The 13,732-nt window shown below is 53.5% G+C and overlaps 4 protein-coding genes across 4 annotated transcripts; 2 read left to right on the top strand and 2 right to left on the bottom strand.

Moving 5' to 3' along the window:
- Positions 1-206: 206 nt before the first annotated feature.
- On the bottom strand, positions 207-1,140 carry ASPZODRAFT_58605 (hypothetical protein; the record flags this gene model as incomplete). The annotated part of the gene is made up of 2 exons (XM_022728781.1): positions 207-724; positions 798-1,140. 2 exons carry the CDS (start codon positions 1,138-1,140, stop codon positions 207-209), a joined length of 861 nt encoding a protein of 286 aa, XP_022584381.1.
- Positions 1,141-2,080: 940 nt separating this feature from the next.
- ASPZODRAFT_128424 (hypothetical protein) lies at positions 2,081-4,234 on the top strand. Its single transcript, XM_022722020.1, has 3 exons — positions 2,081-2,123; positions 2,181-3,027; positions 3,090-4,234. Exons 1-3 carry the CDS (start codon positions 2,103-2,105, stop codon positions 4,175-4,177), a joined length of 1,956 nt encoding a protein of 651 aa, XP_022584380.1. The 5' UTR covers positions 2,081-2,102; the 3' UTR covers positions 4,178-4,234.
- A 141-nt stretch (positions 4,235-4,375) lies between these two features.
- ASPZODRAFT_58651 (hypothetical protein) lies at positions 4,376-5,731 on the bottom strand (the record flags this gene model as incomplete). The annotated part of the gene is made up of 2 exons (XM_022728787.1): positions 4,376-4,710; positions 4,990-5,731. The coding sequence occupies 2 exons, from the start codon at positions 5,729-5,731 to the stop codon at positions 4,376-4,378; spliced, it is 1,077 nt and encodes a 358-aa protein (XP_022584379.1).
- Positions 5,732-8,878: 3,147 nt separating this feature from the next.
- On the top strand, positions 8,879-13,476 carry ASPZODRAFT_149327 (hypothetical protein; the record flags this gene model as incomplete). The annotated part of the gene is made up of 3 exons (XM_022725478.1): positions 8,879-9,586; positions 9,663-13,271; positions 13,345-13,476. 3 exons carry the CDS (start codon positions 8,879-8,881, stop codon positions 13,474-13,476), a joined length of 4,449 nt encoding a protein of 1,482 aa, XP_022584378.1.
- Between the last annotated feature and the right edge of the window lie 256 nt (positions 13,477-13,732).

The raw sequence follows: 13,732 nt of genomic DNA, 5'->3' as shown, positions 1-13,732 counted from the left end.
CTCACTTAGGCTTAACTAGAGATGCTTCAAGTGCTGTACTTTCATTGAAGCTGAGTTGAGCCTCTAGGTATTCTGTAAGACTTGGGGACCGTGTTTACAGCTGAGTGTAATGTGGGAAAAGTGAACTAGAATACAGGTATAAATGAAAAAAACCTAAGCCTGTCATAACAATCATTAGAATACAATTTTTATACGTCCCCCCCCCCTTAATTACTATCCAGAATGATCACCTCAGCCTCCGCCTCGCCGATACTCTCGACGCTAAGCTCGTCGCCGACATTAACCCCCGAGACAAACGCGCCATCGCCTTCTCCCAGGACGGCCTGCTCCCGGCCATCGAGACGGATCTTCGCGCTCCCGTTCTTGGTCATGGGCACATGGACGTAGACCTTTCTGTCTTTGATGCTGTCGACGACATCCGCACCGCCACCAACCGTCCATTTGAACCGTTTGTCCGGGGCGATCAGACCGGCGCCCATGACAAAGTCCGCGTGGATGGGAATGGTATCCGGGATTTTGGGCACTGCCGCCTCTTCTTCAGCGGGGGAAGCGCCCCTTCCAGCCGCGAGGGGCGATAGAATCGGGAGGAAGGACTTGCGTTTAGCTTCCTCGCTGAACGATTTCGTGTGGTAATTTGGTTTCAGGCCTTGAGACCAGGGAAGAGCCCAGATCTGAAGGAAGTGAACGGGGTAATCGGACTCGTTCATTTCCGAATGAGCGATTCCTAGTAATATTAGTATCAACTTTTTGTCTATCGAAGCTCTGCAACACTGATATATAGGTATGTTTTATCTTACCTGTTCCTCCTGTTGTGAATTGAACATCCCCCCTTCGCATATGATAGAACTTCTTCCCCTCTACCCCCTCGTCACCCTTGCGAACCATGCTGTCCCGATGCGTCAGCTCCCCGCTAAGAATGTAGCTGAAGATCTCGGCGTCGCGGTGTGGATGGGTGGGAAACCCGCTGTGGGCTGCGACGCGGTCTTCATTGAGTACGCGCAGGCTACCAAAGTTCATGAACTCCGGGTCGTAGTAGCTTGCGAAACTGAAGGAGTGGAAGCTGTTGAGCCAGCCGTGGTCGGCGTGGCCGCGGGCGGCGGAGCGGCGGGGGATGATCTTTGCGTGAGGGAGAGCTTTCATGACGGATGCCATAGAGTAGTAGATTAGTAGAGTGCTAGTTAAGAAAGTACTAGTAGTAGAGTAGTAGTGTATATAGAAAAAATTGAAAATTGAATTGAATGAAACCTCGTATCACTACACTATTTATACAAGCTGAGAGCTTCGAGAAGCCCCTCGAGAAGATCCTCATCGACGAAAGCAATAATAATCACCAACTAATGCTCAGCTAAAGATTACGCATCTTTTGTTAATCATTTTGTCAGCACTTCTTGACTAGCTGTTTATGGTTAGTACTGAAGAAGGTTATCGCTTATCAAGTATTATAATTACCATGAATACCCAGTATTACATACCTAGTACTAAGCCCTCAGCAGTATTATTATTACTGGTATTATTACTGTCTTTCATGGTAGATTTGATATCTGCTACTATATATTATTATTATGAGAAATATGTCTAAAATATCAATGGGAGTCAATGCAGTCTCGAGTTTTTCTGTAGCTACTAGCACAGCTCCTTGCAGTACCACGGGATTATATTATGATTATCTAGTATCTACCTAAGATACATAGCTAGGTAGCTATCTGGATAGATTTATCTAGAAAAACACTGTATTATCTATAGTGATTCTTTCGACATGGTTAGTCGACAGTAGAGCACATTGACAAGTACACCACATTCATAAAAGACTTTGACACAAGATTAAATGTATTCCCATTATATAATATCATCTAGAGTAGTGAAAATATAAATTTTGCTCTACAAATTCGAGTTTGTCGTATACTACTGCTGCTGCTGCTGTCCCGCAACAACAATCGGCCGTGATCCACAAGAACTCAACAGACGCGGATCACCCCATTACTTGAATCAGACAACGCTCCAGCTATCTATCTGAGCTTCTTCCTCTTTTCTCTTCTTCTTCTGTATTTATTTCTATTTCTCACTTTCTTATATCCAATCTCCCCCCCTCCAGTCCAAGCGCCATGTTCAAGAAGAAGCCTACGGTTTGTATGCCCCTCACTCCCCGCACTCACAGCTTACCCTCTGATTGACGTGGATAGATCAAAAATTTATCTCCTCTGCGAAGCTCCGATCGCCGCAAAATAGCCGACCAGATCATCAGCGACTATAACATCAAAATCCCAGCAGCAGCACCGGCGGAACCCAGCAGCGAAGACCCCGCCACACCGAACCCTACGCCCGCCACCACCAGTCCGAACCTCACCTCCATCCGCAATGCTTTGCTGCCGGAAAACTCCCTCTCGGCCCGGTTTGCAACGACTGTAGGGCCACAGCTGCGAGAAGTCCAGGGAACGGTCTATGTGGGCACACACGCAGAGGGAGACGAGCGCATCCTATGGTTTAAACTCGAGCATGGACCCGGTGCAGATGGACGCTTGTATCCGACGGTCTATACACTGTGGCATAACCCGCACCTATTGCCGCTGCTGTACACCCCCGAGATGGTCATGGGGAAACTCCGCGGGGGTGCGGATTTGATGACTCCCGGCCTGGCTAACGAGCCGCCCTTTCCGGACCGGGCGGTGCGGGGTGCTGTCGCGGCTGTGTCCAGCTTAGACAGACCAACAGTGCCGCTCTTTGTAGGCATTTGTGAGATCGAAGTGGCTGCGCTGGGTGACGTGCAGGGAACAAAGGGGCATGCCGTTCGAGGCGTACACTGGGAGGGAGACGAGCTTTGGGCATGGAGCTCGTCATCTCGGCCTGGTCGACCGGCTCCGGAATACCTACAAGGCTGGGAAGAGGAGGTGGAAGAGGTCGGCCAAGCTGTCGGCGAGATGACGTTGGAAGAAACGACAGAGCAGCCGCTGGAGGACCTCGTGCTGGAAGATGAAGTATCAGAGGAGCAGGTGGAAACGGTGGAAGAGATTCAGGAGCCTTCTACAAAGGGTATTCTCTCCCCCCTCCCCCCCCACCCAATTTGTCTGTCAGCCCATTGACAACGAATATAGATATCGATGATGCTTTTGTCAAAGCGTTTCTCTATGCGCTATACAAGCTCAAGCAAGATAATCCGTCTTCTCCGAACCATGGACTGTCTCTTCCTGTGCAACCGTCCGCTCTGATCTCCAGTCTCATCACTCCCTACCTGCCCGTGTTCTCGCCCCAGCAAGCTACATTCTACCAGATCAAGAAGACAAGCTGGAAGAACGTGAAGAAGTTCATCAAATACCTCGACAAAGAACGGCTGGTGAAATCCAAAGACCGCAACGGCCAAGAAACAGTCATCCTGGATGTTGACTTCCATGACCCCCGAGTCGAGGGCTTTGTCCCGTACCGGCTCCCCTCGCAGAACGCAGTCCAGAATGCAGGGAAAACAGTGCCTTCTGCTGCCGCTGCCGCCGCTGCCCCTACTGACAGCGACCCTTCCGTTGGACAAACGATCACCGTCCAAAGCCTGTACAAGCCCACCGCTCGACTAGTGCCAACGCTATTCCCGGCTTTATCCAGCGGCGACCCGAACAATTACTACAAATACTCAGACGTCTCAAACCGGCTAGACCAGTACATTTCCTCACAGGACCCGCCGCTGATCTCGCCCGACAACCGACGCATCATCTCTCTCAACCAGTTTCTGGCCAACAGCGTGTTCACCTCGTCCTCAGCCGACGACAAAGGCACCCTTGCGCGCGGCAAAGTAACGCGAGACGGCCTCCTGAAGCGGATCACCGAAGACACCACTCTCCTAGCGCCGCACTACGTCATCCTCAAGACCGGCCAGACCCTCCGGGACGTCAAACCGAAAGCCGGACAAGCGCCCAAAGCGACCGTGACGCTCGAGCGGCGCACGGGCTCCAAGACAGTCACGAAAGTCACAGGGCTGGAGATCTTCGGTATCATCCCCACCTTACTGGCGGAGGAGCTGCAGAAGAAATGCGCGAGCAGCACGAGCGTGGCGCAGGCGACGGGCCAGGCGCGCGGCGTGATGGAGGTGCTTGTGCAGGGGGACCAGCGGCGGGCCATTGAGTCGGCGTTGGTGAGACGGGGGGTAAAAGGGCAGTGGATTGATGTCGTTGACAAGACGAAGAAGAAGAAATAAAGTATCTTTATTGAATACTACATCTACATCCACTTCTACATATGATACAGATCTAGGGACGAGAGATAATGACAAGCCTAGCACAATCCTTGCTAACAAACGTACAAAAGTACAGGGATACCTGATCCAGAATGTAAAAGGGGGAGAAAGAAGAGAAGTGGAAAAAAAAAAAGGTAATCGGGGACTCTGCGTTTCTTTTTAAACGGTAAGATCCCGGGCGTGGACCTTGCTAGAGCTGACTAGCCACGAGACCGTGCTCTCGATGACCTCGAGAAGCTGCGAGGCGCTCAGGGAGTCAAAGTAGCTCGTCAGGCTGCTGCTGCTGACGGCAGTGGATGAGCTCGCAGAAGAAGCCGAGGAAGTAGTGCTGCTGCTGCTGCTGCTGCTGCTATCGCTGGAACCAGCTGCCTCGGTCTGCTGGGGGGAGCTGCCGGCGGTGACGACCTCGGTAGCGTAGGCGGTTGCGGTGAGGTAGTCGGTCGTGTAGACAGTACCGGCCGCAGCAGCGGTCACGGTTGCCTCGGCGCCGGAGCCTCCCTGGGACTGGACTTGGCTAGGGGCAACAGCGGCAGCGGAGGAAGTCTCCTGAGGCTGGGCGTCGGCACTGGAGATAGACTGGACCGATGCGGCGGTTGCAGAGGTTTCTTCGGCTGCCGGGGTCGAAGCTGCCACGGCGGCGGCGGAGGAGGAATCAGCAGCGGCAGCAGTGGTGGTCACGGCCGCGGCGGCAGCGGCAGAGGTGGAATCAGCAGCGGCGGCAGAGGTGGTGGCGGCGGCGGCAGCGGCAGAAGTGGCAGTGCCAGTGATCGCACCAGAGTAGAGCGTCGGTCCTGGGATAACGTACGTGCTAAGAGACTGGTAGATGTCGATGAGGATACCCGGGTCGGTGTCGTTGTACAGGGCCTCTCCCAGGGTACCGGTCGGAGTGTCCGTACCATCACTGGTGATGTTCAGGTTGATGCACTGGGGGTAGTTCTGGGCGCCGTTGAGCTCCTCGGCGGAGTGAAGGGCGATGATCTCGTGGCGGAGGACATAGTTGCCTGATGCAATTGCGGTGGGGATAGTGACGGTCCAGCTGTTGTTGTTGGCGATCAGTTCGTCCGAAGCCCAGGTTCCCGGCTCGGCAGTGTCGTTGATCAGGCCGCCCTGGTCGATCTTGAAGAACTCCAGCTCGGTCTTGTCCACGGAGGAACAGTCTCCATTGCAGTTGGCCAGGTAGGTGATGACGGGGCCGTGGTGGGAGGTGGGCCAGTCGGTCCACTGCAGCTCAACCGTTCCACCGGCCTTGATATCAGCCGAAAGGGCTGCCGGGGTGCCGTTCTTGTGGCAGATAATGTTGGGCTCGGCATACTCGGTCCCGTCAATGTATCCCAGGTCGGTTTCATCCTCGGCCCATGCAATCACCTCCGGGGGGTCGGACTCGTAGGGGAACTCGGTCACGATGTAGCCACTGTACCAGCTTTCTCCATCGATGAGAATACCTTGGACATAGCCGTGGCCAGCTACAAGGGCCGCCGAACCCAGAATAAGACCAGTAATCTTAGACACAGTCATCTTGATTGATAGTAGTCGTTGCAACGCACAGCGAAGTCACCGAAAGAAGCTTAGAAAAGAGTGGGGGGGAAAAAAAAGAGAATGAATGAATATTGGCTTTCAAGTCTACCAGAGACCTAAGAGAATGGAAGACCGGTATAAAACCCGGAGAAAGAGAAAGGAAGGTGATGCAAAGGATCGAAGTCACCAGACTGATGGGGAGAGAAGAGAGAGGAAAGAGTCGGTCCATCTGCGCAGTTATATAACCACTTGCCCGGCATTTCTGATGAAATGAAGGGATCTACTCATGCACCGTGCAGCAGCCAGATTCCAGATCGCCTGCCAGGAAGGCAGATATTGTCATGCTCTGATAGGGGGCAACGTCCTTCTGGAGTAGAACAGTAAGGTTAGCAAGGTCTGGGATAGATGAACTCATAAAGGGTGAACTGGTTCCTTGGTTTTCAGCAGACCTGTCTCCATGCACGCAGAGGGGCCCGGCCCCTCTCCAGACCCTCGCGACTGATCTGTCAACCCTGTCCGTCGTTTCTGGCGGTGGGTGGTCGTGAACAAACAACGGGGGCACGTCTTGGCGGGCTGAGATAGATGAAGGTGGGCCTTCCTCCGGCGGCTCTCTGTGACAGCCCGAGTTTCACCTCTCGAGGGCTTCTCGTCGAGGGCCCAATCGGGGGTCTCCTGAGTTGTGAATTGCATATGGCAAGTGTCTTGTTTATTTGACGGGTTTACTGACTTTATTGATTGCAATTTTCGAAGTTGCTCGCGTCATGTCAGCCCAGCCTTGACGGCATCCTTCCTGCTTAGTACTCCTCACAGCACGTCTACGCCGAGATTAATTGATCGGGGGCCGAAGATATAATTACTGAAATAACTGTTTTACTACATAGAGGGATAAGGCTGTCTCGTCACTGTTTGATAGCCTGCTGTGCGTATGAAACTGCCGGTACGTGGTGTCAAGGCCTCGATTGTTTCAGACTCTGCTAACTTCCGACAAAGCGCCATCGAGGCTCTACCGAGTGTACCGGACTTTCCTATAGTCTTAGTGGGCCTATTATTATTACTTCAGTGACATTGTGTCATCATTCATGTCTGGTGAAGATTGCAGCGCTAATTTTCGCTACTGGAGGTCTAAATGTTATCATCGAATCATGCTTTCACTCTGGGTGAGGGAGACTCTCTTAATGAAGAGTTGAATTCAGATATATTATTCTCCAACAGGGCGCCAGAAGCATGCTCTATTGAGTACCTCGATTTCGAGCAATCGCTTCGACATTTCTTATTGACCCCGTCGATTGTTCCTTACCTCGACTCTGATCTTGTTTCATGCCAGGACAGCTTACTTTTGTAGGTCAAAGAGAGAAAACTTCGAGACGATGGCTCTCTAGACTTGCCGCCGGCATAGTACTGCCCTCAGTTATTGATCAATTTGCAGATAGGGTAAATAACCAAGTACGCCTACGGTCTAGCCCAGCTCAAGACTTCTTATCCTGTTGCAATCATACGCAGATTGTTAGACTCGGTCTCATTTTTGGCATGGAATGGCTTCCAATCACTCACATATACATTCTTGAATCTATATGGAAGCCTGGTTTCATGGGATATTCATATTAGAATCTTCACCTAGCGAAGTGGCTGGGAGTGGGGAAGGAAACTTGTCATCTGCAACACATCAGTCATCAACTGGGTATCTATAGGTTATTAATTCCCATGTTACCACATAGGTTTGGGAGTAGTCGCTTGGTCTGGGTATCTAGACCCTTGATAACACATCTTCAGTGGTACTACATACTTCGGATATAACGCATACAAATTACGCATACAACTGAAGTTCAGGTCCGGAAGCTTCTATGCTGTTCTGAGGCAGGCCAATGAGACTGTCTCCAAGCTCCATGGGGTAGTTACATTGCATCCACGTCTCATTATGACGTGCGCGGACCTCCCTCTATTAGCTGTACGGAGTAAAGAGACGCAGGCGGGATGAAGGCGCCATTGCCGTTGAACCGCTGTCCTGCTGTAACCCTACTATCAAGGAATCGAGGAGTCACAAGAACCGATAGAAGTACCTGGTCCTCGTTCTTGACCGTCCTCGAGTCGTTTATCATTCGTTGCATCCAGCGCAAATCATTCCAGCTCGGCCTTCTAGTACATTCTGCGCTCTGTACTGCAGAAATTCATGCACGGGACAACAGAAGCCCGGTCCATGGTTGCAGAGTATGTGTACAAGACCCTCCGTGACCCGTCTCCGTAGGACACCTGATATGTTTGTACCACACGCCCTTATCTCATCCAACTCGACATCCAGGGTCCAGCGGCAGGGAATAGATACGCCTAGGCACGGATAAGCGAGAGAACGGTTGAAAACCCATGGATAGAGACGATCAGGCGCTCCGTGACGATCCGGTTTGCTCGACTGGCTAAGATAGGTGAAAGTGCTTGATCTTCACGATCGAAAGAAAACGACAACTGGTTGTTGCCTGAAGCCGAATGGCGAATGCCCTCATAATCATTGGCGATGTTGACGGTGGCAATAGTCTAGCCTAAATAGGACTAGCGCCTCCCGTGCACCGCCAGAGCGACTCTCACCGCGAAACGCAGAGCAACAGACAGAAGGAAGGACAGACGAGCGAGCGAGAGAGTCAGCGCCGCTGGGATCAATCAATCCGGGACTCTTTCTCGTGGACTCGGGTTTTCAACCGCCGTCTGTTCTACGGAGTACCATTCTGCATCCACCGTTAATCACCCCGGCCATCGAGAAGGAAGCCCGCTACTCCTTGGCCTCCCGCCATCGCTCCGTTTCTCCTCCTTTTTCCCACCGCTGCGTGGTGGAGTTTGCAACCGCCTCCAGTCGTCGGTCATCCACAATCCTGCCACCGCACGTACGCCAGCGACAGTCTCTGAGGTTGATCTCATCATCGTTGGGATAATTTTCAAAAAAAAATAAGGGGATAATAAAAGTGATGTTTGAAAGAGGCTGGTCCTTCTAAATCAACAGAGTGTATCGTGTACAAAGTCCGCCTCCGCTGTCGTCCCCAAGCTCCGCGTGACTCCTCACCGAATCTCCCTCTCCTCCCAAACGACACACCCAGATCTCCAACCTTTCTCCCCCTGTGCTCCGTGGACGTTTGGCTTGATTACCTCGACGAGTGTCGAAGGATGGGGCCTGTGGAAACGGTTTCTTCGCCCGCATTCCCTGTTTTGGACCCGATCGTCATCGACGACGAAATGGATAATCCCTACCGAGATACCGATATGGACTTTCTAGACCCCTCGCGGCTGCAGATGGCTACGGACGCGGCGGGCCAAGAGTTTGACGATCTTTTCTCTCGGGCGCCAGGTTCGCGGGCGATGGCTAACGGGGATTCAACCTCGCTCTCGCTGGCAGAACTGTCCCGGAAGAGGCACTACCAGGAACCGGACTCCTTAAACCAGCCGCACACCGTGGCTTCAGACTCTTCCGCCGACTCGCCAGGCACCTCGAGCCACAGCTCCTCGTCGGAATCGCCCCGGAACCACCTTCGGCACACAAGCGTCGCCTCCACCAATTCAGCGGTCTACAGCGATCACACCATGATCCCGTCGGAGTTTCCCTCGGCGGATTGGATGAATAATGGGCTTCTGTCGATGAGGGGGGATCCATTGTTTGGTCTGGATGCCTCGTTGCCCGCACTGGATGGGGGGTTTGCCATGGATACGGACCTCGAATCGAGCAACCGAGCGATGGATGCCGCTTTCGACTTTGAGAGCGCTGCGAGTAGCCCAAGTCCTCTGAAGAGCGAGACGACACCGCAGCCACAGATGCGGAAACGAGTCAAGGCCCAGATGCGCAGCCCATCAAATCCCACAAGACAGTCCGCCTCACCTGTAAGTTTTCTTCTGACCCCCCCCCCCCCTAACAAACTGCTCTTCTTGGTTGACTTTATTTTGTCTCTTCCAATAGCTTCCTCCAGCTGCTCAATCCTTTGCCGCCTGTGGTTTCCGAGAGATTTCGCCGTTTTCTATTGCCGGACCCCTTGGCCAAGCAAAGTCAGCCTCCAGCCAATGGGGAGGGCAATCACCATCATCCGTCCTAGAGGACTTTGGAGGAATCGATGTGAACGGTGGCTCTCCCATGAACCCTGCGTTGTCACCCGGCTTGAATTTCGGGGCCAACAGGCTCGCCTTTGGGATGAATTTGGCTCCCTCCCCGCCTCAGACGACCCTGAAGACCGAGAACCCTCACCGCTACATGTTGACCGTCCACCCGACTTCGCTCAAGTCGCGAGTGGAAACCCAGATCCCCATCAGACTCACCCTCTTTCCGTTGCCTAAAGGCGCAAAAAGGCTCCGGTTACCCACCCATACGATCTCCAAGCCCAAGTTTCTCGCTCCCATCGATACGGCACGCTCCCCCGAGACCCTGGAGCTATACACCAGTCTGGTCTGCACCAGCGCCATGCAGGATCAAGATAAGCTCAAAAAGGCATTTGCGAGAGCCAGAGGCGAGACAAACCATCGTTCATCGAGTTCGAGCCCAAAGATCGACGAGGACTCTCAACAGCCAGAGGAGGACAAACCTTTGGACGGCGGGGAAGTTAAGATCTGCAACGGGTGCATTCAACGAGAACGAAAGCGTGCGTCGCGGAAGAAGCAGAGAAAGCCGGAGGAGGACGAGTTGTTCCAGAAAGACGAGGACAAGCGAGTCATCGTTTTCAACACCAACGAGATCAAGGATTGGGCCGAGCCGTCGAAGAATGCCGTCCCCAGTTACAATGACACTCCGGCACCGATCGTCCCTCCGGGAGCAGTACAGGTCGAGTTGCCGATGCGTATTGCCTGCTACTGTCGACACCAGAATGAGAAGCTTGGCTTTCAGGTCATCTTTACCGTCAAGGATTACGAGGACAACGTGATCGCCCAGGCCATCACAAACTCGATTATGATCACGGATGACCACAAAACTCACGCGCCTCCAGCTCCTCCGGTGCCAGGTCCGACTCCTGCTCTTCCGGATGGGACACACCTGCCAGGCGTCGGCGTGTTTGCCTCGGGCCCCACTGTCGATGTGAGCAAGACGCCATCTATCAATAGCCAGCAGTCCTTCCGTCTGTCACATTCGACTACTGATCTGCAGGGCTTACAACAGCGTCTCAGTCCGCAGTATCCTCATTCCTCCGGCGCTTTTGCGGTTCCCCAGAACTCCGTTAATGGTGTCTCAAATTCGCAAACCCCACGCAGCCTGTCACGACAAGCATCGCCTGTTGAGTTCCAGGGTCCGTCGAGTAAACGACGCAAGCATAGCAATTCTGGAAGGGTTCCGTCCGAACTGGCAATGACCAAACTCGATACCCTTAACGGGTCGTCGGCCTCTCCAACCCTCAACGGTACCAGTCACAACAATAACACCAACAGCAATAATAATAATAACACCACCAACAACAACAACAACAACAACAACAACGCCCAGTTCCATCCAACGCGTGGCTTCGCTTCCCCGATTGAGAGGCCGTTTGTGACGTCCTCGGCCATGTCCGGGCAATACGCAAATGGACCGCCAACCCCCAATGGGAATGATACCACCCCTTTCTTCAACCCCTCGGCGCAGCATCAAACTTTGGATACCATTGTTCAGCAACAACTGATGTCGGCACCAAACTCAGCGCAACCCAGCCGTCCCGGGACGCCTGGCGGCTCGAACCGCAACGGCTTCCAAGATCAAGGCCTGGGTATACCGCTAGGCCCAAATACAACCAGTCAGATGTGGCCTCCGTTGCCGGTTACGGGCAACCGGTTGCCCTCGGTCATTCACAAGCTGGTCCCTGCTGAAGGTTCCATCACCGGTGGCACTGAAGTCACGCTTTTGGGGAGCGGCTTCTATCCCGGTATGGAGGTTGTGTTTGGTGATACGCTCGCCACAACCACGACCTTCTGGGGTGACAAATGCTTAAACTGCTTGACTCCGCCTGCGCTCCAGCCAGGTCTGGTATCCGTTGTGTTTAAACATGAGCACCCGACGTTCGGGCCGATACAACAAAGTCAACCTATTCTACCTAAGCAACAACTGTTCTTTCGCTACGTGGACGACCGGGAGCTCCAAATGTACCGTCTTGCCCTTGGAATCCTCGGACACAAGCTCGGAAACCAAGCAGACGCCTTCCAAACCGCACAGCAGATCATGGGTGGCGACACGAACTCCATGTTCAACCTGCAGAAGGACTATCAGAGCGGCTCTGGAGGTCACCAGCGGCAGGTTCCGGGGCTGGATTTGCAGGGGAAGATGAGTGATCTTGACTCGAAGATGTTGACTTACCTGGAGTTTGTCGATCTGGATGATAGTCCACGAGCCCCGAAGTACAACTCACGCTGTACCACTGGGCAGACGCTCCTTCACTTCGCATCTTCGCTAGGCCTCACACGATTTGTGGCGGGTCTTCTTGCGAGAGGCGCCAGCCCGGATGTCCAAGATAGCAATGGCAACACGCCGATGCATCTCGCCGCGCTGAGTGGTCACGCACACATCGTCCACAGACTTCGACTAGCCGGTGCGGGTGCCAATGACCGCAGCATCCGCGGCTTCACGCCTGCCGACCTCGCGACCTCGCTTGCCGCTCACCAGGCGGCATTGATCCCTTCACGCCACTACCGGTCGCGCAGCGTGGGATCCTTGTCCTCCTCTGGCCGCAGATACAGCAGCAGTTCCGCCTCGCTAAGCTCCCAGTGGGAAGTCTCATCGGTGGCAGGATCTGTCAATGCTGTCACTGATGACTCAGATGAGCTGGACGAGGAGAGTACCGACGCCGAGTCCGAGTCTCCTGTCTACTTGTCTACATCGAGACGGCCGAGCATCAGCCAAGACGCAGCAGCAGTCGCTGCTCCTCCACGTCGGTTCCCACTTTCTCGTGCCAACAGCATTCCCGCAGTGCAAACCCCGGTGGAGCAAACGGCACCGCCGCCAGAAGAAGATGCACGCCCCTTCTCTCCCCCGGCGGCGCTGGTCGCCTGGCGAAACCAGCTGGCTGCTCAGATCAACCAGTTCCAACAGAGCGTGTCGAATGCCTTCCCGCACCTACCCAACCTTCCTCAATTGCCGCCAATGCCCGCTTTGCCGGACTACCAAGCACACCCGATGATGCGGCGCATCACCAACCTCGTTCCCCACCGGCCCAACGCGGCCGGATTGGGTAAGGAAGGCTGGTGGGATCTCCTGACGGGCAGCAACTCCGCCCCCAACCCTAACCAGCCGCCGTCGTACGAGGAACTCTACCCACACAATGAAGGGAACGAGGCCGACGAAGCCGCTATACGGTCAAAGAAGGTCTCACTGCTACAGGCCGCCACCGAGGCTGTGGTCGATATGCACTTTGAGGCTCAAGCGGGTTCATCTTCCTCCTCCCCCGCCGCCGCCGCCGCCGTCACCACTGCCCCTACCCTTACCCCTGTTCCTGAGGAACTCAAAGACATCAGGATTGGCAAAAAGTCAATCTCACGCGAGCAGCAGAAACAACTCCGAGAACAACATGCCCGGCGCATGAAGGGCCTTGGTAACGATCGGAATCTGTACTTCATTTGGGTAAGCCTTGTCCTCCTTCTTTCTTTTCTTTCTACGTTTCCAATCGTTAACTCTTCCCTTTTCTCTCTTCCAGATTCCCCTTCTCCTTCTTGTCCTCGGAGCATGGATGCGAAATTTCGTTCCGGGTATTGGGCGCGGGTTATCAGACATGTATCAGTCTATCATGTCCGGTTCCACGCAACAGGCTTTGGATGTCAGTACATAGGTCGCATGGGGGTGTATTTCTCATCTTTCCTTCCTTCTTTCTTTCTTTCTTTCTTTCCTTTGGCTTTTCCTCTGTTTAATGAATTCGATTATGGTATCCTTTTCTGCTTGGCGTTGATCTCTCTTTCCTTCCCTGGTCTTCACTACTACTAGTTGTTCTACCTGTCGTCTGATCGATCATTGGTATTTGATATCATCATGGGATATGGCCATGTTTTTTTTGGGGGGGGGGGGCTTCTATGAACTGCGCAGATCAA

Source organism: Penicilliopsis zonata, assembly GCF_001890105.1.
Source record: "Penicilliopsis zonata CBS 506.65 unplaced genomic scaffold ASPZOscaffold_2, whole genome shotgun sequence".
In the NCBI taxonomy this organism is placed as follows: Eukaryota; Fungi; Ascomycota; class Eurotiomycetes; order Eurotiales; family Aspergillaceae; genus Penicilliopsis; species Penicilliopsis zonata.
This window is presented reverse-complemented; position numbering and strand designations above follow the sequence as displayed.

Bases quoted from the DNA above. Each gene is read 5' to 3' on its own strand.
- ASPZODRAFT_128424 (XM_022722020.1), top strand. From the start codon at position 2,103: ATGTTCAAGAAGAAGCCTACG. The intron at 2,124-2,180 runs GTTTGTATGCCC...TGACGTGGATAG, and splicing joins TGTTCAAGAAGAAGCCTACG to ATCAAAAATTTATCTCCTCT. The intron at 3,028-3,089 runs GTATTCTCTCCC...CAACGAATATAG, and splicing joins TCAGGAGCCTTCTACAAAGG to ATATCGATGATGCTTTTGTC.